A 23532-nucleotide genomic window follows, 5' to 3' on the forward strand; every position below is an offset into this window, starting at 1 on the left:
AATTTTTGTACATTTTACTATGAATTTTCAAAGTTTAGTATGAAAATGATTTGCACTCTTACAGAAAGGTCCTTAGAAAGATTCAAACTATTACAAGCAGGCCCTTGGCCGGAGTCAGAGCAGGGCAAGGAAGTTGACCGGCCAAATCCGGTGAGGAGGGTCACCGACGGCGAGGGGTGAAAGACCAGGGAGCAAGAGGGGCTCAAGGCGCACCTGCTGGCGTACTGGAGTGGGCGTGGGGTGGCCGGGAAGGGGCTCATCGGTGTTGGCGCAGAACACGGCGGCGGAGGTGAACGGCGACGAGGGGTTTCCGGTGAGGGAATAGCGATGGGGAGTAAGGGATTACTTCACGAGGTCACGATGAAGCTATCTAGTGGGTTAAGAGGGTCAGAGAAGGTCTGTCGCGGCGGGTCGGCGGTGGGCAGAGCTCGCCGGAGATGTGAGGGAGGTGTGGCGGTGGATTGCCGGGGATAGGGACCCGCCAGCGCTATTTATAGGCTGCTGGTAAGAAGATAAGCAAGAGAAGGGAGGATATGAGCTCGTCGGGAGCTTGTGGGAGAGATCCGGCGGCGACAATGGCATTGCCATGGGCGGCCGGCGAGGCGGCGTGATGAAATTGGCCCTGGGCGGCGTGGCGCGGGGCATGGAGGCCAGCAAAGGCGGTGCTGGAGGCGACGGCGGTCTTTGCGCGACGCGTGGAGGTGGCGAGGCGGCGCAGGGGGGCAAATCCGGGGTGGCCGTGCTCACCGGAGTAGAAAACAGAGGCGGCGGCGGCGGAGCGCCTTGGGGAGAGGGAGATGGGCGCCCACAAGTAGAGGAGTGGGACCAGGGGGAGCTCCAAATCAGCGGCGAGGGTGGCCGGTGGGCGAGAAACCGGCAGCGGGGCGGCGCCGCCAGGATTCCAGAGAAGCTGCAGGTAGAAGACGACTGGGTGGACTGATTTGCAACTTGTGGAAACTTCAGGGGCTTAACTGGAAACTATAAATTCCCACTAATCTAGGGCTCAAATAAAAAAGTGCCCAACATGAAAGTTGTTCAATTTTTTAAGATCTACAACTTTCATGTTATGCAAATTTTCACTAGATCAAATAATTTGAAGATATTTTCAAAGATTCAAATAAACTTTATTCCATTAAGGAAAAATACTTTTAATAGCAAAATTACTATACTTTTTGGTTGAAATGCAATAATGCTATCAAAATAATTATTTCTAGCATATTCGCAACAAAGCCCTTAACAAAGTTGAAAATACTCCCTGAGCCAAAACTTTTACACAGAGGGACTTGTATATTTTTTCATAATTACCAGAATACCTTACTTTTATACTACAAAATCTTCAACAATCAAACAAGAATAAACACATCATTCACACACTAACTTTATTTTAACAGCTAGACACCTGAGGTGTCACACATACTCAGTTTTAGTATGCATCCACACATACATAATATTGTAACACATCTATGAATGTGTTACAAAGAATTTTCGCAGGAACACAAAGTTATGTGTTACAAATGAAGGTTGTAACACATTGCACTTATTTTATAAAATGTGTTACAGATAACTTTTTTAGTAACACTAAAATACAGTGAAAATGTTACAAAATAGTAGTATGTCGTAACACAAAAGTACAAAGTGAATCACACATCATCTAACAATGTGCTAAAATAATTAACAAAATCAGTCTTGTTAGTGTTTTTTTTTTGCAGTAATTTGTTTATCGGAAGTACTAGAATGTACAAGTGAGTAGCAACAAAATTCAGTAAGCTATATGCAGACAACAAAAAATCTTCATCAATACAAAATTATGATTTAATTTCATTCATCAGCCTAATGTACACTACCTTCCCCCAATCCCCCACTAACCACAATAGAATGTCGCCGAACAAAAAATTTCTAGCTACAAAAATCACAGAGCACATGCTGAAAAAATAGGAGGAGGGGATCAATTTGACTCACCTTGTGCACATTATCCTTTAGTAGGGATCCTTCCACGGTTAACAAAGCTCTGTGACATCGGAATCTGCCAACAAAACCACATCAAAAATGGGTCGAAGCCAAAAAAACCCAGTCAAAAATCCAAGTCGTAGCAAGAAAAAGGTGGTGTGACTGTGAGAGGGTGGGGGACACTCACCTGATTTGGAACCTGTGCTTTTCACCCCCACGAGGCCATGACTTGCTGATGTCTCTACACATAAAAGCTCCCAAATCAGAGGAAATGAGGGTGTCGGCTTGGCCCTCGCCCCGGCATCTGCCGAGAACGAGCCGAAGAGAGAGCCGATGGGACGCGGGCGCGGGGGCGGGGTTGCCAAAGAGGTGGTCGTAGGATGGGGTCGATGTGGATCTGTCGGGGTTGCACCATGCGACGGCAGATTCAGCGACTGGGCGGGAGCTGGCACCAGCCATAAGCCTCACCTTGCCCTGCGGCACGCCGCACGCCGAAGTCGCGCACCAGGAGGCCCTCGATTCTATCCATGGCTCCAGGAAGCGGCGCCGGACATCCCCTCCTGGTGGCCTCGCCGGGCCGGCGACGAGTCATCAAACGGGCGGAGAGAAGGGGGAGGGAGGAGCCCCGACGAGGAGGTGGGAGATCCATGTGGGAGCAGCAACGCGCATCTGGCATGGAAGAGGGCAGACATGGAAGGGGGCAGGTGTGGAAGAATGGAGAGGCGCGGGTAGGGTGGAGTCAGGAATGCAGCGGAGTCGTGTGGACGCTAGCGAATATTTGTTGGATGTATAGGCGGCCATTCTAATTGATAAAAATACGGCATGTCGTAGAGAAGTCATTACGTAAGGGGCTGTTTAGTTCCCAAAATGAAAATTTTTGAATGTCAAATCGACTGTTTGACCAGATGTCGCGAGGGTTTTTCGGACACTAATTAAAAAACTAATTTCAGAACTCACATGAAAACCGTGAGACGAATCTTTTGAGGCCTTTGACCGCATCATTAGCACATGTGGGTTACTGTATCACTTATGTCTAATTATGCACTAATTAGGTTCAAAAAATTCATCTCGTCGTGTACATTCAAACTGTGCAATTAGTTTTGTAACTAAATGGGCTCTAATTTTAATTATTCAATATTGGTTGATAGGCTAGTTTGTGCCAGTAATAGAAGTAAAATAATGTTGCCATAAGAATTATTTTATTAAGAATGCATCGATCTCTACTATAAAAAAGAATAAAGTAAGGATATTTACATTTACCCTCAAATAGATCTAGCTTCTCTCCCGTACTTTGATCTCACCATCTCAGCCTCAGGTCTTAAATCTGAAATGTGAAAAAAAGAAGCCTTCTCGCACGCAGGCGTGAAACCGCTCCCCACCCAGACCACCACTCCGGCATCCTGGGTGGGCCGCGGGCGTCGCCCCCAGCCTCCTCGCTGGTGTTGCGCAAACATTGTCCGCGGCTCCGACGAGGACGCAGCCACCTCCGGCTTCCTCGGCAACGGCCGGCCGCGAGCGCCGCCCTCGCTATGCTGCCGCCTCCCACTCCAACATCCCAGGTGGGTCGCGGACGCCGGCACTGCGCAGGCCACGGTCCACCGCTCTGCCGAGGACATGGCCGCCTACAGCCTCCCAGGCTGGCAGCCTCCCAACCCTGCCTGTTCACGCCTCCCCATCGGTGTCGCGTGGGCCACGGTCCCCCGAGGACGCTGCCGCCGGTAGCCTCTCCGGTAGGCACCAGGCGCCACCTACTCCGGCATCCCAGGTGTGCCGGTGATGCCTAACTCCTTTGAAATTGTGTCACCATTCAAATCCACCGAATCTCCCATTTGCATCTCAATGATAATGTCGGTACTCTGTAGCAGGGATACCCACTTCTACTGCAACAAAGCAGGACTCGCATAGTCATCTGTGACAAACGCCATATGGGGCGGAGCTGCCGGGCCCCACGGGTCAGGCTCCTACCCCACCGGGCCAATGGCCCCGGACCTACTCCCCGCTCTGGGACAGGTCCGGTGACGCCACGTGTCCCAAGAGGAGGGGGAGCTCCGAACCAACGGCCGGGGCCCGCACCCCCCATAGGACTACGGGACCTCCCCGCGCCTGCCCGGACCTCCCATGCGCGTAGAGCCAGCATACCGCCAGGGAGGTCCGGAGACTCCACGTGTCCCACAGGTGCGGGGCACGGGCACGAGTCTTCCACTGGAAGACTCGCCCACCTACCGCATTTAATGTGGATGGTTGAGGCGTGCTCTGCACCCGCTGCGCACGGGGCAGCCTTTTTCAGGCCTCACTATGGACCGCGTATTACCAAGGTACACATTGCAGCTGCCTGCGCCGCACCCACGCAGAGCTCGTCTGCCACATTAATTGGATACGATGCAGAGCTGCCAACGCCGCACCCACGCCCGGCGCCGTTTCGACAAGACAGCACCTGGACACGCCGGACGGAGGATTCCGGGAGCAGGCAAGGAAATCCAGGAGGGAGATCTCCTTCCCCTGCGACACTTAATGTATGAACAGTACTTAGTTTATACTACATTGTTGGGCCCACCTGTCGGGGACCAACGACCATGTGCGTGCCTCACTTGAGATATAAAAGGGAGGCGCCCGCTGTACACGACAGGTGGGACACAGGCTCTCCAGAGCACCCCAGACGCTCGCTGGACTCAGCTCCAAGCTCTTCCAAACCCAAGCAATACATCACATAGTGGACGTAGGGTATTACGCTCCGGCGGCCCGAACCACTCTAAATCCTGGTGTGTTCATCGTGTTCTTGAGCGAGATCGAACTAGGACTAGCTAACCCCCGAGTACACACCCTCAGGGCTTAGGCGGGTGCCTTCCGCCACCCGGCTGTGGTTGCCACACCACGACATTTGGCGTGCCAGGTAGGGGGCTAGCTGGTGGTAGTTCATCTCTGGCTCGTCTCCATGGTTCGGGTGGACGACGTGGAGATGACGTAGGGTGTGGCGTCCTCCACGCCACACGCCTCTCACGTTCCTGCTCCAGGGGCAACTGTGCCTGTGGAGCAGCCATCGTCGGCAAGGGTCTGGGCGGCCGTCACGGGCCCCCTCGCAGGCTGCGAGCGGCGGAGCGCTGGCGGCGGCAAGGGAGTTGCTTCGCAACCCTCCGGCTGCTGCAGCCTCGCCAGACGCCCTGAGGCAGTGGCGGGACAACGTTGACCGTCTCCTCCATCTGGCTCAGGCCTCCCCCAGTTCTGCAAGGACTGGGCAACGACCTCCGCCCGGCAAGGCGGTGGTACCTTACCACCAGCGCCAGGGCGGTGCGTCGGCATCCGTGCGCTCCCCCACCGTGAGGGGTGCACGAACAGAAGACCTGCGGGCAGAGCTCAACCGCCGGCGTGCGGGAGAGGATGCCCGCATCTCCGTCAAGAGGGCGTGAGAGCGTCGTCTCAACATTGAGGGTCGCAACCTCAACGCCGACTTGGACGTGGCAGCACCCAAGCCTCCGGTGAACGCCCGGATATAGGCGTGCGCCCCGGTGGTTGGGGTGGGCTGCACTGCACTGGCGGAGCACCTCCGCGCAGTGGCATGGCCGTCCAAGTTCCGCCCGTACCTGCCGGAGAAGTACGACGGTACCACTAACCCGTCGGAATTCCTGCAGGTGTACGTTACCGCCATCACAGCAGCTGGTGGTAACGACGCCGTCATGGCGAGCTACTTTCATGTAGCCTTGTCTGGGCCAGCCCGGACTTGGCTCATAAACCTCACACCTGGGACGATTCAGTCCTGGGAGGAGCTCTGTGCGAGGTTCACAGCGAACTTCGCCAGTGCCTTCTAGCAGCATGGTGTGGAGGCCCACCTCCACGCCGTGAGGCAGAAACACGGGGAGACGCTCCGGGCATTCATCTCGCGCTTCACCAAGCTACGGGATACCATTCCTCGAATCTCTGATGCATCTATTATCACTGCTTTCCGTCAGGGGGTATGTGACGAGAAGATGCTCGAGAAGCTGGCGACGCACGAGGTGGAAAGCGTTACCACGCTTTTCTCCCTGGTAGACAAGTGTGCCAGGGCCGCTGAGGGCCGTGCATGGCACTCAGCCCCCCAAGACGGAGACGCCAAAGCTGGTGGCACTGGTGCTACTGCTCAGGGCGGTGGCAAGAAGAAGAACAAGAACCGGAGTCGCGGGGAGCCACATTCTGGTGGGACAGTCGTTGCAGCAGCGGCTGGGGGCCAGAATGCACATGGCAAACGCCCTCGCCCGCAAGGTGGAAGCGGAGGTTCATGCCCAGTGCATCCCACAGCTCGCCACAGCGCTGCTGACTGCCGCGAGATCCAGAAGCTCGCGAAGCGGGTCAGTGGGCGGCGTGAGCAGTCCTCCAAGGATGGTTCACCCCCTCCTCGCCAGCGGCCTGGCAAGGAGAAAGCCTCCGACAGCGGAGCCGCTGCTGGGGAGAAGGAGCTGGGGTACCAGTCCCCCGCTCGGGAGCTGAAGGGCGTCTACCACGACGACGACTCCGATTCCGACAACGGCGACCGCCGGAAGAAGCTGTACGTAATGTACGGCGGAAGCTGGGAGCTCGTCTCCCGGCGGGACGTGAAGACCCTTCGCCGAGAGGTCCTTTCGGTGAAGCCGGGAGTCCCGAAGGCGGCGCCGCACCAAAGGTGGATGAACACCACCATTTCCTTCGGGCCATCCGACTGCCCGGGGAATATGGCAGGGGCTGGTGTACTACCTCTAGTTACCACTCCTGTCATTTCCAATGTGAGGCTCTATCACGTGCTGATCGATGGTGGGGCAGGCCTCAACGTCATCAGCTATGCAGCGTTCAAGCAGCTGCAGATTCCGGAGTCCAAGCTGACTCCCTCTCGCCCATTCTCCGGAGTGGGCCCACATCCGGTGTTCCCTCTGGGAGCATCACACTGCCGGTCACGTTCGGGACCGAGGAGAACTTCTGCACAGAGAGCGTTCTTTTCAATGTTGCGGAGCTGAACCTCCCGTTCAATGCCATTATTGGCCGGCTGGCACTCTATCGCTTCATGGCCATTGCCCATTACAGGTATTTGGTCTTGAAGATGCCTTCCCCTGCTGGTGTCCTCACCGTGTGGGGTGACCCAACGCTGTCATCGCTGCAGTTGAGAGACTGCATGCTCTAGCGGCAGAGGCTGCCCGTACCGAGGAGGAACCATCCACCTCGCAACCCAGGGCGCCTGCAAAGGCTCCCAGGGTCCAGCCGTCTGCTCCGGACGATGTTCCCGTGAAGACGGTGCAGATCGGGGCGGACTCCTCCAGGACCACCCGCATCGCGGGGAACCTGGAGGAGAAATAGGAAGACGCGCTCATCACTTTCCTCCGGGCAAATGTGGACGTGTTCGCCTGGGAACCGTCACAGATGCCCGGGATCCCCAGGGAAGTGATCAAGCACAATCTGAGGATCTACCCCGATGCCACGCCGGTGCACCAGAAGCCTCAGAAGCAGTCCGTGGAGCGGCAGAACTTCATCCGCGAAGAAGTGCACAAGCTGCTGCACGCTGGCTTCATCGAGGAGGTCCACCACCCCGAGTGGTTGGCCAATCCGGTCGTCGTCCCAAAGGCCAACGGGAAGCTTCGGAAGTGCATCGACTACACCAGCCTCAACAAGGCATGCCCTAGAGGCCCCTATCCTCTTCCACGTATCGATCAGATCGTGGACTCCACCTTCGGGTGTGACCTTTTGTCTTTCCCAGATGCAAACTCTGGTTCCCACCAGATTCAGATGTCTAGAGAGGATAGGAAACATACTGCTTTTGTAACAGTAGATGAGCTTTATTGCTACATTGTCATGCCGTATGGTCTAAGGAATGCCTTGCCCATGTTTGTACGGGCTATGAACAAAACATTCTGTAATCTAATTAGAGATATTGTTGAGGTGTATGTTGATGACATTGTGGTCAAGACCAAGGTAGGGTCAACACTAGTGGAGGACCTGTCCCTCGTCTTCGACCGGCTCTGTGCCATGCGCACAAAGCTGAATCCCGAGAAGTGCATCTTCGTCGTCTCAGCAGGGAAGCTTCTGGGTTTCCTGGTCTCACATCGAGGCAAACCCAGCCAAGATCAAGGCAATCGAAGCAATGAGGCCTCCAAGCCACATCAAGGACGTCCAGAAGCTTACTAGATCTCTCGCCGCTCTTAGCCGCTTCATATCGAGGCTGGCTGAGAGGGCCCTCCCCTTCTTCAAACTATTGAGGAGGTCCGGTTCATTCTCTTGGACCGAAGAGGCTGAGCAAGCCTTCCAGGAACTGAAGCAGCACCTCACCTCACTGCCAGTATTGGTGGCTCCAGAGCCCGGGGAGCCGTTGTTTCTGTACCTTGCTGCGTCTGCAGAGGCGGTCAGCATGGTGCTGGTCACCGAAAGGACAGAGCAACCTCACCAGGGGGACACCAGGGTTTCCCCGGCCAAGGATGGTGAGCCGGACCCCGGACACGGGGGCCCGTCAGCCTCACCTCTGCCTGAAGGTCCAGACCCCTCACAAGGTGGTCCGGAGGAGCCTCGTTCTAGTGGGAACCCAGAGCCGCTGGGGCCCAAGGACCTGATGTGGTGGATAAGGGCGAGCCGGACCCGGTAACCAGGGTCCGGACCGTCCAAAAGCCAGTCTGCTACGTCAGCGAAGTCCTCCACGAGGCGAAGGCCAGGTATCTTGAGACGCATAAGCTCATCTATGCCATACTTATTGCGTCCAGGAAACTGCGCCACTACTTTCAGGCACACCGAGTTGTTGTAGTGACCTCTTATCCGCTAAGAGCGATCCTGCACAACTCCAACGCCTTGGGCAATATCGCCAAGTGGGCAGCAGAGTTGGCTGAGTTCCAACTGGACTTCCAGCCTCACCATGCAGTCAAGAGCCAGATCCTGGCTGACTTCATAGCGGAATGGACTCCTTCCCCAAGTAATTCTGGGGGTCCGGACTTCAACGCCGGACCCCCAGAGCCGGAAATCAGGACACCAGTCTTCACCGAGCCCCACTGGACACTCTTCTTCGACGGGTCCGCCCGCAAGAAGTGGGCCGGAGCTAGTGTGGTCCTCATCGACCCAAACGGAGATTAACTGAAGTACATGGTGCACCTTGAGTTCAAGGCCACCAACAACATGGCGGAGTACGAAGCTCTGATCTTTGGCCTGACGCAAGTCCTGTCTCTGGGGGTCCGGTAGCTTCTGGTGAAGGGGGACTCACAGCTAATCATCAAGCAGGTCCGAGGGTATTGCAGCTGCAACAATCCCCAACTCGCGGCATAATCCACGTGAGGAAGTTCGAGAAGGACTTCGACGCCTTGGAACTGCAACACGTTCCCCGCGAACTCAACTCAGCAGCGAACGATCTCTCCGCGAGAGCATCTACCTGGGCATCCGTGCCCGAGGGCGTCTTTGAAAGACGGTTGCTGAGACCTACCGCCCAGCCTACCGAACTGGGTGAAGGGGATCAAGCTAGCACCTCGAAGCTAGCTGTCCCGGCGGCATTCCACGTGTGGTGTCCACCCTGGGTTGTGAGCTCTGTTGAGGATCATGGAGACCTCATAGAGCCACTCCCACCTGCTCAGGAAGCTCCCGATGCATGGATCTATGAGATCCGGGACTACCTGAAAGATAATATCCTCCCTGATGATGATGTATCCGCTGAGCGCATAGTACGATTGGCTAAATGCTACACAGTGGTAGAAGGAGATCTCTACCGCCGTGGCGCCAATGGGGTCCTCATGCGGTTCATTTCCCAGGGAGAAGGCCGCGAGTTGCTCACAGAGATCCATGGAGGTGAGTGTGGAAATCATCCCTCATCTCGCACGCTTGTTGGAAAAGCCTTTCGGCATGGCTTCTACTGGCCGACAGCACTCCAGGATGCGGCTGAGCTGGTAAAGTCCTGCAAAGCATGCCAGTTCCATGCAAAGCAAATACACATCAGCTCAAGCTCTGCAGATGATTCCGCCCTCATGGTCATTCGCCGTGTGGGGCGTGGATATCCTGGGACCATTCCCCCGGGCTGTCGGCGGGTACCGGTTCCTCTATGTCGCCATCGACAAGTTCACAAAGTGGCCGGAGGTTACCCCTGTGGTGAACATCACCAAAAAGTCAGCAGTCGCATTCCTCGAGTCCATTGTGTGCAGATTTAGCGTCCCAAGCTGCATCATCGCGGACAACGGGACCCAATTCAAAAGCAGACTTTTCCAAGAGTACTGCAAGGACACCGGCATCTAGCTATGCTTTGCGTCCGTGGCACATCCCCGCAGCAATGGACAGGTTGAGAGAGCGAATGAAGAGATCCTCAGGGGACTCAAGACCCGCACCTACAACTGCTTGAAGAAGCATGGTGCCAAATGGGTTGACGAGCTTCCGTGCATACTATGGGGCAACCGGACCACACCTAGCCGAGCCACTGGGGAGACTCCATTCTTCCTGGTCTACGGGGCTGAAGCATGCCTTCCCCTAGAAATTCACCTGGGCTCACCACGGGTCCAGGCTTTTGATGAATCCATGCAGGAGCATCTGCGGCGTGACGACATGGACTTCATTGACGAACGAAGGTGGCGAGCAGCAATCTGAAATGCACGCTACAACCAGGCGCTCCGGCGCTATCATCAACGGTTCGTGCACAGTAGGGAGCTCCGGGTTGGCGACCTCGTCCTCAGACGGATCCTGAACTGAGCAGGGCTCCACAAACTTTCCCCCAGCTGGGAGGGGCCCTTCAAGGTTACAGAGGTATGCCGGCCCGGATGCATTCGCCTCACCACAGAAGATGGAGTGCCGCTGCCCAACCCATGGAACATAGAACATCTGCGTAAGTTTTACACTTAGGCAGAGCGGCGAAATGAATTTTTCCTTTGTAATAAGATAGAATCAGTGTGCGGACCAGAGCGGTTGGGGTCCGCCCCCGTAAACCCGACCTCTGGCATCCATCGCACTGTCGGCTAGCATTAACGCGCGGCCCAGAGCGGTAGAGGTCCGCCCTCGTAAAACCGGCCTCTAGCATCCATCGCGCAAGCCATGTATATCAAGTTGCAAAGGAAATATTTTCTCCCAGTTCTTTGTGTCAAAATTTAAATTCACATTACGATTCTCGAGTTTTTACTTTTCTAACCCCCGCGCGGACTTCTGCTCTTGTCGCTACAACTAAGATCTGTATTGAGCTACTGGACTGCCGTACAGGTCCGGACCCTCTTGCTGCTGGGTGAGGGATCCAAACCCCTAGGGACTTGCTCTGGAGAGGGGGTGCTTGTTTCCTGGGGTGGTCCGGAGCCCTGTGTAGCCGCTTAGCCGGTTCCGTACCCAAAGCCTACACACTCCACCACCCTGTAACGAGTGCTCTAGTACCTGGAGCCGGGTAATTAGGGGCCCGGACCTCGTTCTAGCTCAAGAGTTGGCTTCCTAAGTCCTATACGGCATAACCAGCTCCATATCTCAAAGGATTGAGTACGACAGAGTGACCTCAACCACTGCTAGGAAGGGTCTGGAGTGTCGGAGCCAGGTCCGGAAAAGTCGTGTTGTTTCCTGGAGTTGTCCGGAGCCCTGTGTAGCGCCTTAGCCTGGTTCCGCACCCTAAGCCTACACACTCCACCACTCTGTAACAAGCACTGAACTACCTGGACCTATGCCTCCGGAGCTCCGGACCTCGCACTAGCCTGGGGGACGGTCGAGAATAGGTTCCGTGGGCCTACAACTAAGCTATAACTTTGAAGTGGTACACAGGTTAAGCCTTGGCAGGTGGTACCTAGCCTCAAATCATTGAGCCTACCTACTAGGGGGTCCCGGCATCCGCTTCAAAAGTTTCATGCAGATTAAGGTCCAGTCTCAGTGGTAGACAGACTCAAAACAACTGAGTCTGTCTCCCAGGGGGCCCGGAGCATTCGCTTTGACCCAGACATCACGGATCGATTCTGCATGCGTCAAACAGCTAAGTTGCAGTATCATTACTACCATATATGCGAGATTCATTTCCCTCTCTGTAGTTCTTTCTGCTATGCAGGGAACAAGATGCTCGCTTGGCTTGCAATCTATGCTACACCTATGACCAAGGACGCTTGCCCAACCTTATGCGGGGGTCCGAAGTGTCTTCTACGGCTCCGATGGCCGATAGGTCCAACAACTGAACCTATCAGCCAGGAGGCCAGGGCGCAGGGGTGCTGCGTACCGCAAACTAGAACAATTGATGAACAGCTAAGTTGAAATTTTCTTATATCAAGTTTCAAACAAGTACAATGTTTTGTTACATAACTCAAAAAACAAAGCAAAAGTACACTGTTCAGCTCAAGGATCGGCAGGCTCCCGCTTGAAGTAGGTGGCGACGAAGTCGACGACGTCCTGCACGCCCTCTCGTGCAGAAGCCTCCGTCTCCGCCACAGGACCATCGAGCACGGGGGCTAGCGAGATGGACGGGTCATGGCTCCGAAAGCAGGTCAGGATGTGCTCCGCCACCATCCGGATCAGCTCACGGCCCTCGGCCTCAAGCTAGCCGGTCAGGACCGGTTCCAGATGCCAGAGCCTATCTGAAGCAGAGCTCAGCACTGGAAGGGCGTCAGCAATCGAAGCTGACGCCTCTGCCACTTGGATTGGGCTCATTCCAAATGGCACCAGCGCCAAGCTCGCTTCGCCCGCCCAGTCGACGATCCGCTGGGCCCCCACGCGCTGGTCCTCTTGCAGCTTCAGGACCGCCTCCTGGACCCGGTTGTCTAGAGCTGCCTTGGCTGCTTCCACCTCGCGGAGCCTCTCCTCGAGCTCTGCCTTCCTCTTCTCCGCCGACTCCTTCCGCTTCTTGAGGGAGTCGCGCTGGCGCTCGAGCTGCTTCTCCATACTGGCGGTGAGGGATTCCCACCTATCAAGGGACTTCCTATCGTCCTCCAGCTCCTGCTCAGCAATAGCCAGCTTGCTGGCCCTCTCCTCCAGCTCCTTCCGCCATCCAACCAGGGTCCCAAAGAGCCCGTCCAGCTCCTGCTTACGGATCTCGAGACCCTGGGACTACTGGGTAGCGAGCCGAGTCTCGAGACTACTGGGACTACTGGGCAGCGAGCTGAGTCTCGAGATCGGACCACTGAGCTGCAAAGCTAACCACCTCCAGGGCAAAAGTCTCCTCCCGCTGCGCCAGGGTTTTTCCCGGTTCAATACTGCGAACTCCCGGTCAAACACCTTCCGAAGGTTGGCCCGGTAGGCCTCTTGGTCGGCCTTGAGTTTGGACCGGACTTCCGCAGCATGGGAGGCTTCAGCCTTTGTGTGCGCCTCCAGGCGGGTGTGCCAGTCGGAGAGGCGCTGGCGCTCGCTCTCCAGAGCAGTCCAATCCCGCCGGAAGGCCGCCTCGGTGGAGGAGGTTGCCTCCTCTATCGATCGCCGGACCTGGACCAGCACTTGGGGAAGGGGATTTGCTTCCTCCTCTAGGGGTTGGAGCTGCAGGAGCCGCCTGCCAAAGACCACCTCCAACTCCTCCTCCGCAACAGGACCAGAGCTGGAGGTGGGAGCTTCCGGTGCAGGCATCGGAGCCTCAGTAGCCGTTGTTCTCGCTGCGGCTGCGCCCAGCACCGGCGCCTCCGCCGCCGCTGCGTCGGGTGCGGCTGCGCCCAGCACTGCACCTCCGCCGCCACTGCGTCGGTTGCGGCTGCGCCAAGCACCGGCGCCTCCACCGCCGCTGCGTCCGCCGTGTCCGCCACAGGCGCGTCCGCCGCTGCAGCGTTGGGCGCTGCTGAGCCTGGTGATGGCGCGCCCGTCACCGCCGCACCGGGCACAACTGGGCTAGCAGAGGTCGCTGCATCCGAGGATCCCGCACCCGCCATCGCAGCCGCTGTCACCGCCGAAGCCGCGGTCGCCTGGGCACCAGCCGTCGAGCCGGCGATGGTGGAAGAGATGCTTGGGCGAGGAGCCCTGGCAACAAAAGAAGGAGCTTTCAGCGTAAAGCGGAGCACCGAGAATAAGGGATGTGGCCAGAATAGCACTAACCCTAAGACGATGGGTCTCCAGCGTCCGCGGAGCCCCGACGACTGCTTCTGCTGCTGCTGCTGCTGCACCTATGGCTGCTCCTGCTGCTGCTGCTGATGCTCCGTGGCTGCTGCTACTGCTGTTGCTGCCGGGGGGAGGTGTCTCTCGGCGGTGATGGTGGCGGCGCGTCCACCCCGGAGGTCCCGCGTTGGCCGGGGGCCCGGGAGCTGCCCTGGCCTGCGTCCTCGGCGGACCTCTGGCACTTCGCGGCGGGCTCCCCAACTAGGGTCCTGTCGTCCTGCTGCAGCCTGCGCCGGCTCTCATCTCCAGACAGCGCGCCGGAGCTGCCCCGGGCCTGGCTGGGACCACTCGTAGCGGCGCTTCCAGCCACGGCCTGCTTGTCCTTGGCGGTGAGGCCGGACCCCGCGACGCCCGGCACATCTTGATTCCCGGACGCACCAGGGATCTGGATCCCACGGTTCGGGTCGCCTCTGGTCTGGCGTGCGGCCAGCCCGCCGTCGTCGAGAGTCGGCAGGGTGGCCAGCACCGCGGTCCTTAGGCATGAGTCCTCGCAGAGGGGGATGACACCCTGAGGGAGGATCAGGTTCTCCGGGATGAGAACTTCCACCGTCACCGCCCGCACCAGGACCTCCAGGGCTTCCTGGGTCAGGTCGCTCCCCTCTCCGCGGTGGGTTCTGCTGCAGTCGTTGAGGCCGGTGAAGTTCCAGGCAGGGCGCGGCCACTGCCTCAGGGGGGCGATCCGGCGCTTCAAGAAGTCTCCAAGCATGTGCAGCGAGGTGAGGCCACTCTCCGCCAGCGACTTGATCTTGCCCAGCACGGAGTCGAAATCTGGCTGCAGGGACGGCTTGGCCCTCCAGGATCCACGGTCGGAGGCGGGCGCCTCAGTCGGCAAGGCGAGGTGCTCGTTAGCTTCGGTGGTGGTGATCACCCAATCCCTGTGCCACTTCTCCCACTTCCCGCCAGTAAGGCCGGGAATGTAAGGCGTCGGCAGGTCGCTCCTTGTCTGAAAGTAATACGCCCCCACCTCATCTTTTGCCCTCCCGGACTTCACCAATATGAAGAAGTGGCGGAAGAGGATGATGCAGGGCCGCACTCCCACGAACATCTCGCATAAATGGATGAAGATGGATGCCACGAGGAGGGAGTAGGGTGTGAGGTGTTGAAGTTGGAGGCTGAAGTCTTCCAGCAGCAGCAGCAGGAACGAAGAGATCGACAGCCCCACGCCGGTGGAAATGTGCGAGGTGAATAGCACGAATTCCCTGGCGCGGATGTTGCCGAGGGGAACCGAGCCTGCTCGGATCCCCCAGCCAGTCTCCTGTGGGCTCCACCCTAGCAAGCGGCGCACCGTGCTCAGCTCCTCCTCTGTCTGGAATCGACGGGGGTGGCTGAGGGACGCCATCACACTTGTGGGGGTGTAGAGTAATCTACGCAGATGAGCAAGGGAGAAGGCTTGAAGGCAAGGGGCGCAAAGGTTGGAAGGAAGAAGGCGAATGCGGAAAAGTAACCGCAGTACGCAGTTCGTCCCTTTATAAAGCCTGATCCAACCGGCGCGCCCCGGAACCGTCGCTGCAACCCAAGCGACGCACACACCTGGAGTTAACCGCCGAACCATGACAAGGGGGCCCCGGCCCACTAGTCAGGGAGGGCGAGTAACCACAAAGGTGTGAAAGGGCGGAATCTGAACCGTCGTCCGCGCGCGAAGCGAGGCGGAAGCTGAGCTGACGTGCGCGCATTAAGCGCTGGCGTGACCGGGCTCTTCGGGAACTGCGCTGGTGGTAAACATCCCGTTTACTCCGCCCGCAACAATGCCGAGCGTCGCGCGCGTGACTAGGTGAACCACTGAGAGTGGGACCCATAAGTCAGTAAGCCGTTGCGACGTGATGAGGTAGCAAATAACCCAAAGGGTGGTCAAAGCCGGTCAAGACCCCAGCACTAAGAGGCTTCAAGTTAAGCAGAGCAAAATCGTTGTAGTGGCCCCACCTACGGGTTCGTTCCTCTCCCGAGGTGGGCCTGGAGGCCACTGTCAGTACCCTGTACCAGGAATACCCACTTCTACTGCAACAAGGCAGGACTCGCATAGTCATCTGTGACTAACGCCATAAGGGGCGGAGCTGCCGGGCCCCACGGGTCAGGCTCCTACCCCCACTGGGCCAATGGTTCCGGACCTGCTCCCCGCTCTAGGACGGGTCCGGTGACGCCACGTGTCCCAAGAGGAGTTGAGCTCCGAACCAACGGCCGGGGGCCCAGACCCCCCATAGGAGTACGGGACCTCCCCGCGCCTGCCCGGACCTCCCATGCGCGTAGAGCCAGCATACTGCCAGGGAGGTCCGGAGACTCCACGTGTCCCACAGGTGCGGGACATGGGCACGAGTCTTCCACTGGAAGACTCGCCCACCTACCGCATTTAATGCGGATGGTTGAGGCGTGCTCTGCACCCGCTGTGCGCGGGGCAGCCTTTTTCAGGCCTCACTGTGGACCGCGTATTACCAAGATACACAGTGCAGCTGCCTGCGCCACACCCACGCAGAGCTCATCTGCCACATTAATTGGATACGACGGCACGACACTTTTCCATCATGCCGCCTACGCCGCAAGCTACACAGCCGTCCAGCTACGTGGCAGGCGACGCCGCTGGCTACGCCCGGCACCGTTTCGACAAGACAGCACCTGGACACGCTGGACGGAGGATTCCGGGAGCAGGCAAGGAAATCCAGGAGGGAGATCTCCTTACCCTGCGACACTTAATGTATGAACAGTACTTGGTTTATACTACATCGTTGGGCCCACCTGTCGGGGACCAACGACCATGTGCGCGCCTCCCTTGAGATATAAAAGGGAGGCGCCCGCTGTACACAACAGGTGGGACACAAGCTCTCCAGAGCACCCCAGATGCTCGCTGGACTCAGCTCCAAGCTCTTCCAAACCCAAGCAATACATCACACAGTGGACGTAGGGTATTACGCTCCGGCAGCCCGAACCACTCTAAATCCTGGTGTGTTCATCGTGTTCTTGAGCGAGATCGAACTAGGACTAGCTAACCCCCGAGTACACACCCTCTGGGCTTAGGCGGGTGCCTTCCGCCACCCGGCTGTGGTTGCCACACCACGACAGATCCCATGCACACCAAGTGCTTGTGTTTTTGCCCATATCAATTTCTGCAGATTTTGACCAATCCTACCTTCAGGCATTTGCTAGCGTTATCTTGCCTGCAAGTAAATTATATGATTGGTGTGCACTAGCACTACACAAAACAACTTGAGAATTATTCTTGTTGCTGAATCTTTGTAATGTAAAAACCAATGTTAGTCTCACTCATAATGTCCCACAATTAGAATTCTTCATTTGTGCATCACGAAATAGTTGTTTGTCTCATTTGAATTAATAGCAATATAAATTCAGATATTGTGTAATCGATTGGGTTTAGGATACAATTATGCCATTAATTATTTGAATATGTAAAAGGAAACGCTACTAAATGATCTTATTTTGTGCTTCTCTGAATCTCGGTGACATAATGCAATTTGTGTGCTGTATTCTTTTTTTTTTTGCCACGAGATGTGTTCTACACTTCTAAATAAATTCCCTATCTCCCTCTCATACGTTTTCAGTTACCAAACCATCTCTAGCATGTAGGAATCAGCAAACAGGAACAGGTGTATGATTTCTGAATGATAGGGATGTTTTGGATTATTGATATGGGCTGGCTGGAGCGAGTTAAAATAAAACACTCTCCTGGCTGTTACTTAACTACTTTTACTTCCGTTGTGCAGAGTTTTGAAATGACATGAACAAAGAACTTGGCCAAGAGAGTGGGAGGTCATAGCAAACTCTGAACTTAATAGGTCAGCCATGTTTCCTTTGTACATTTGCTTTTCTCTATCAGCGATGTGTTGGTTGATAAGCATATGGAGAAAAACTTTGGCTAACTTTGATTGTACACAAGTCATATCGCCATTTATTTATTATCCAATTGTATGTAGGCAAATATTTCCAATCAAATGAACATTTTTGCCAAAATGTACAAGTCATATCGCCATTTATTTATTATCCAATTGTATGTAGGCAAATATTTCCAATCAAATGGACATTTTTGCCAAAATGCTCATAATCCTTATGAGCATTTGAAAATTATATGACATCAACTTATTTTGTTCTTGTGATAAACACATCAATCTATGGGATTGACAGAATTAAGATGGAGGGAAGAGTAACCCTTGCAGATTTGACAGTAACATTTCTTCCATAGGCAGTCTCAAATTTGCAGTCTCCTTAGATTGTGTCGGCTCATGGGATAGGCTCAGAGGTAATGAACCAGGGTCCATATTTCCCGCAGTTGTGGCACCGCAGTGACCTTACTGCTGGGGAACGCTAGACTGTCAAAGACCTTGCATCACCCTTTCTCCATTGACTAGATCGCCATCTCGAGGTGTGTCTTTATTCTGTATACTTCAATTGAATTTTTTCCTCAAGGTTGATTTGCTCACTGGTTTTTCTATTTCACTGGATTGTTGGCCACTCTGCAGCAAAATTCAGCCCTGACGACAGGTGCCGCTTGGAGCTGAACTTTGCCTCTGTACCAAATCAGGCATGTAAGTTCTCAACCTCACGCTTAGACTAAAGCTCCTGATTTAAGTATAATTAATTTGTTCCAAGATAGATTATTGTAGAGCATGAAGACAGGCTAGTGATACCCCATGTTACATCTTTTATGACTAAATGGAATCTGTCTTGCACACATTGCAAGGTTTATTTAATCGACCTTGCCCATGATTTGTTTGTTAAAATGCCATGGAGAAATTAGAACTTTTCCCAAGATTACTGTTTCTTTACCAATTTATGTATGTTCTTTCATGTTTTATCCTCCAAACTAGCAATAAGCACACTTTGATTGCTTAGTGTCCAGTGCTGATTCCAGCTAATTGAACAAACCATTATACAGTTTCTTTTGCCAAGTAGATCCACTATCCAACAAAATCCATGGACCAATTTCCTTATTATGTTCGTAGAGTAACTGAAAGCATTACATATTTAGTTATTGGTAAGTGATAGGATTCAGTTGATAGCAATTTTTCAATGAAACGACACTAAACTGCTGTTGGAAAACTAGCTTGCGAATTAGAATAGTAGTCATTTACTTGAAATACCGAACTTTGCCCCCTGATGAAGTTTATTTGTTTACTTTTTGGTATATTATCAATACCTATGTACATCAATTTCTTAGTATTCAAATTATCATAGAAAGTTTATATTCAATATTTAACAGTATTTGTGTATGTTGCATCTAGCTTCTAAATTTCTAGGGTGGCATATATGAATTGCATAATTTTTAATGCTACAATTTAATTTCTATGTAGGACAAGATTGATGAGTAGCTGACACCTTATCTTGATGCATACAGAATGGATAGAGAGGCAGTGGAGTTTAAGAATACTAGACATATTTTTTTGTTTACATTTTAGTTTTCCCAGTAATATGGGCTTGTACTCTTCAATATGTACATTTTTCAATAGAATCATATTATCACGCCATGCGAACAAGTACTATGTTTATAACCTTCCTATAATTAATGCAGCTTGCTATGATTATTAAATTTATGGTTTGTGTGATTCTGCATTTTATTGGGTTCATGATAACATTATGTGTCATCTGCACATGTAAAGTGAATAATTATTTAAAATTTAATTGTGTCGCAATAGATAAAATATTTGCAAACCATGTGCTGCAATCAATATTTTGGTGTTCTACCACAAAGTGAAGTGTTACTAGAGCTTTAAAAATGTGTTACAAATGTTAATCTTGGTAACACTTCATAGATGTTCCACAAGGTAAGGAATTGTGCTACTGAGTAGTAACACTTTTTTAGATGTACAATAATACATGTGTTGTGTTCCTATAGATTTGGTTGTAGTAACATTGAAAATTGTAACACTAAAAAGATGTGTTACTAGGGGAGCTAGTAACACAGTTATTAGCATATAGTAACACAAGTTGGTGTTACTAAATCTATGTTCTATAGTAGTTAGCCCCTCGAGGCTGCGATCGTTCCTCGGAATGGGCATGGCCTCGACTCTTGGCGTGCGCAGCTGCGCCCGAAGTGCTACCCTTCGGACGTTCGCGGGTGACCGTCCGCATTCCCTGCATGATGAGTTAGTCCCGAGGCGGTTAATGGCAAACGATAATTAGTTATAAATGGAGTTTTGTCGAAAATGAGGAGTCGCGTGGAGGCAAATGACGTCGATGCCCTTGCCCTTTGCCATTGGGGATGAGGGCAAGGGGGTCTTTGTACTCTGCCGGGCACGCAGCTTGGTGCGCTGCCCCAGCTATATAAGAGGGTTGGGGGGGCAGGTCGCTGTCCCCCACTTGCATCTGCGCGCTTGCCTCCCCGCGTTGTGTTTTTTTTTTGCTTCGTTCCTTGTCTCCTGCTTTCGGTTGCTCTCTTCGCTTCCGTCTGTTCTTCGCTCATCGCCTGCGACGGCTTCACCCGAGGAGATGGTGCCCCGTACCCGCACGAAGCCCCCTCGGACCCAAGCCTTGGGTCCAAGGGGCATGACGCCGGCGCTCTTGGAGGATCTGATGTCGCGCGGAGTCGTCGCGTGCGGACTGGCGCGGGCTCCGTCGGCTAGTCAGACTTCGGCGCGCCCAGAAGCGGATGAGGTGGTGGTCTTCCGCGACTTCTTTACCGTGGGTCTTCGTTTCCCGCTAAACCCCGCGGTGGCGGACATCTTCAAGCTGTTCAAGGTATATCTTCACCAGGTGAGACCTACCTCCTTTGTTCGCTTGAACATATATATGTGGCTGGCGAAACGCTAACTAACGAGGCCATTGGACTTGAAGCTAACAATGAGTATTAGCTTTTGGTGACGAAGTTTGGTGGCACCCGTAAGAATCGGGTGTTCAGTTTCATCTGTGTCACTCCACCTCGTCGCGCAGCCGAAGTTTTGCTGGTGGAGGCCGAGGAGAGAAAACAGCTGAAGAAAGCTAGGATCAGCGGAGTGCCTTGTGCAACTGGTGGCGCCGTTGCCACCGGCATGCTTGAGAAAGAGAAGCGCCGGGCGGGCGCCTTCGGCTCCGGTGTGACGAAGCGGCCGAAGATAATGGAGGCCCTGCTGGGCCTAACCCCGCTCAAGGCGAAGGGGGACTCTGAGGAGGAGGAAAGTGCCGGTGACTCTGCGCCAGAGGTGCATGCCACCGCCGCAACCTCGCTGTCCGCAAAGCGCGCTCCCGCTTTGGAGGATAGCGCGAAGGCGGAGGAGAGCGACGATGACACCGAACTGCAGCGCTCTCCGGGCAGGTCAAATCACGGCCGACCGCCCCCGCGTAGACTCCACCCGAAGATGACGAGTCCTCTTCTTCATCGTTGGAAGAGGAAAGCGCCGGCGACGACGAAGCCCGGGCAGCTCCTACCACCGACCCCGTGGCGAAGGCTGCTGCGGCTACATCGAATGCGAGCTCAGACTCCATGAGTGACAGCAGCAGCTGCTTCGTCAGTTCTTCCAACCCCGCCGAGGTGGCCTCGGCCTGGGCGTCTCCGATGCCAAGCTAATCGGCGCCCAGGTGGTCGGGAGTCTCCGCTTCGAGAGCCACGATCGGGAGCAAAAATTCTTGGCCGAAGCCGGGGACTCCACTTGCTTCCCCATGATGGAGCAAAGGCTGATGAATGTTGGCGTGGAGAATGTGCTTCAGTGTGCGGAAGACTTGGCGCTGAAGTCTTTCGCGGCTGCGCCTACGCCCGCCGGCAGATGAAGCTGGAGCTCAGCTGTTGGCGTTTCTTACGGTCAATAGAATATGGATTCTGCAAGCGCACAGAATCACTGCTGTAGCACTTCACCTTGGAGTATTCCAAGGTACCGTATATTTCCTCAGGGAAGCACTATTGTTAAAGAGTATCGAAGAATCGAATGACAAACTTTACTAGAGATATCAACCGACTAACTTAGTGGGGGTAAGCCTGGTATGATAGGATGAGATAATGGCCAACGATGACCTTCTAATACAGGAGACTCTAATCCTTAGAGAGGTAAGCAGCTGGGAGGACAATGAGCAAGAAAGACTCCTAAAACACTTGTAAACTATCGAGCTAACCTCTCTAGACTAAACCTTGCTTCTAACTAGTTATCGGGAACCTAGACCTTACTTCGGCGGCTGGAAGAGGAAGGACTTTAGAAAGTGATGAGAGGGGAGTCCAACGCCAACTTGCAACTACTACTATGAAAACATCCGAACGTGGTGGAGTACAAGGGACGGACAGGGCTGTCACCACCTGCCGCCTACTACAATAGTTCCGTGGGGTGGAACACACTTTCTACCTAACATTGAGCTCAGACACCACACCCGTACTCGGTGTTAGGATTTCTCTTGACGTGTTCAAGAGAAATCCCCTCAATCTAGAGAACTAACTTGAGTTACTCTAGTCCGGGCGAGAAAACCCGTAAGATAAGATCCCGATAAACAAGATAGGTACAAAGCCTAAGCTAGAGGAATTACTTCCGCACACAAGTAAGATAATTTGGAAAGATAAATAAATGCGGAACGTAAAGCTGACTCGAAAAGATAAAGAAGATAACTTATATTGATAAATGTCAAAGGAAAAGATACAAGAGCTTATACCGACTTCCGATGACGACTCAGGAATCCCGAGACAAGCTCACCTGGACTCTAACTCCCAGACTACCTAACCTACTCTAGAAAGTAAAAGTGAGAAGAGAGAACTCCTTTGGTGTCTTACAAGTGAGGGGTGAGGTCCTATTTATACTAGCTAGAGGTCGGTATTTGGCCAAGGCGTCAGTTGTACGCAAGAGGGTCGGTTGACATAGCTTCCACGCGAAGATGAACTTGAGGCGCTACAAAGTGGGGCTGGCCGGCCTCTCCCAGGCCGGCCGGCCTGGGATTTTTTCCGTTCGCAACCGCCCTTCTCGTGGATGCTCCTGATCTCCTCCTGGTGTCGGTGTGGGTTGCTTGGCTTCAATGCTGAAGTTTGTAGGCCGGCCGGCCTCTTCTAGGCCGCCCGGCCTGGGTTTGGCACATCTTGGCCTCCCGTTTCGCCAGCTTCTTGATCCAAGGGTCCATGAAGTCCATAGTGGTGCTCCAGGCAAAAAGATCTCCGTAAGTGCTGCAGGTGGGTCTTTCAATCCATGTGCTAGGCCTTTCGTTCCATTTGATCAAACCAACTTGCAATCCTTGGTTTAGAGGTAATGTGAGCATGCCAGTTCACTCCTGGACCGAAGACGTGGCACAGTTGGTGGAGGTGCTAGGCCGGCCGGCCTGGGTTTTACCCAGTTTTGGCTTATTTTTGGTATATTATCTCTTGAAAGCACAACTCATCCAAAACTTGTGGAACTTGTTAGTAATAAGTAAAATATGTATGGAACATGGTGTAAAGCTCATTTTATTTCCGAGAAGTTGACAGTCGAAATGGGAAATAATGGCCGTCGACATCGGCGCGTCTTCATGCTTGTTGGGGCTAGAGGAGAAGATAGTCACGCCGGAGAAGGACAAAGCCGACCTCGATGTCAGTGTTTACCGCCAAGCCTGCTCAGGGATACACTTAGCAGTAGGGTTGTAGGTAGGGATCGACTGCTCTAGAACTCGATGGTGCAAGGAACACAAAGATTTGGACAGGTTCGGGCCGTGAGTTGCGTAATACCCTATGTCCTGTGTGGTTGTTTGTAT

The 23532-nt window shown here is 54.0% G+C and overlaps 1 protein-coding gene and 1 long non-coding RNA gene across 5 annotated transcripts; both read left to right on the forward strand.

Moving 5' to 3' along the window:
• Positions 1–586: 586 nt before the first annotated feature.
• On the forward strand, positions 587–940 carry LOC120653381 (glycine-rich cell wall structural protein 1.8-like). The gene has a single exon (XM_039931138.1). It carries the CDS (start codon positions 587–589, stop codon positions 938–940), a length of 354 nt encoding a protein of 117 aa, XP_039787072.1.
• A 2354-nt stretch (positions 941–3294) lies between these two features.
• LOC120655405 lies at positions 3295–19457 on the forward strand. Of its 4 annotated transcripts, none has more exons than XR_005667482.1 (5): positions 3295–3712; positions 17634–17705; positions 18110–18289; positions 18387–18452; positions 19218–19457. It is a non-coding gene; the product is annotated as an uncharacterized LOC120655405 (long non-coding RNA). The 4 variants fall into 4 exon arrangements; XR_005667483.1 differs by having other exon boundaries at positions 18114–18289; XR_005667484.1 differs by having other exon boundaries at positions 3297–3712; positions 18197–18289.
• Positions 19458–23532: the final 4075 nt, after the last annotated feature.

This window comes from Panicum virgatum, chromosome 1N (genome assembly GCF_016808335.1).
Source record: "Panicum virgatum strain AP13 chromosome 1N, P.virgatum_v5, whole genome shotgun sequence".
In the NCBI taxonomy this organism is placed as follows: domain Eukaryota; kingdom Viridiplantae; phylum Streptophyta; class Magnoliopsida; order Poales; family Poaceae; genus Panicum; species Panicum virgatum.

Coding starts and splice junctions, on each gene's coding strand:
- LOC120653381 (XM_039931138.1), top strand. CDS start 587: ATGGGCGGCCGGCGAGGCGGCGTGATGAAATTGGCCCTGGGCGGCGTG.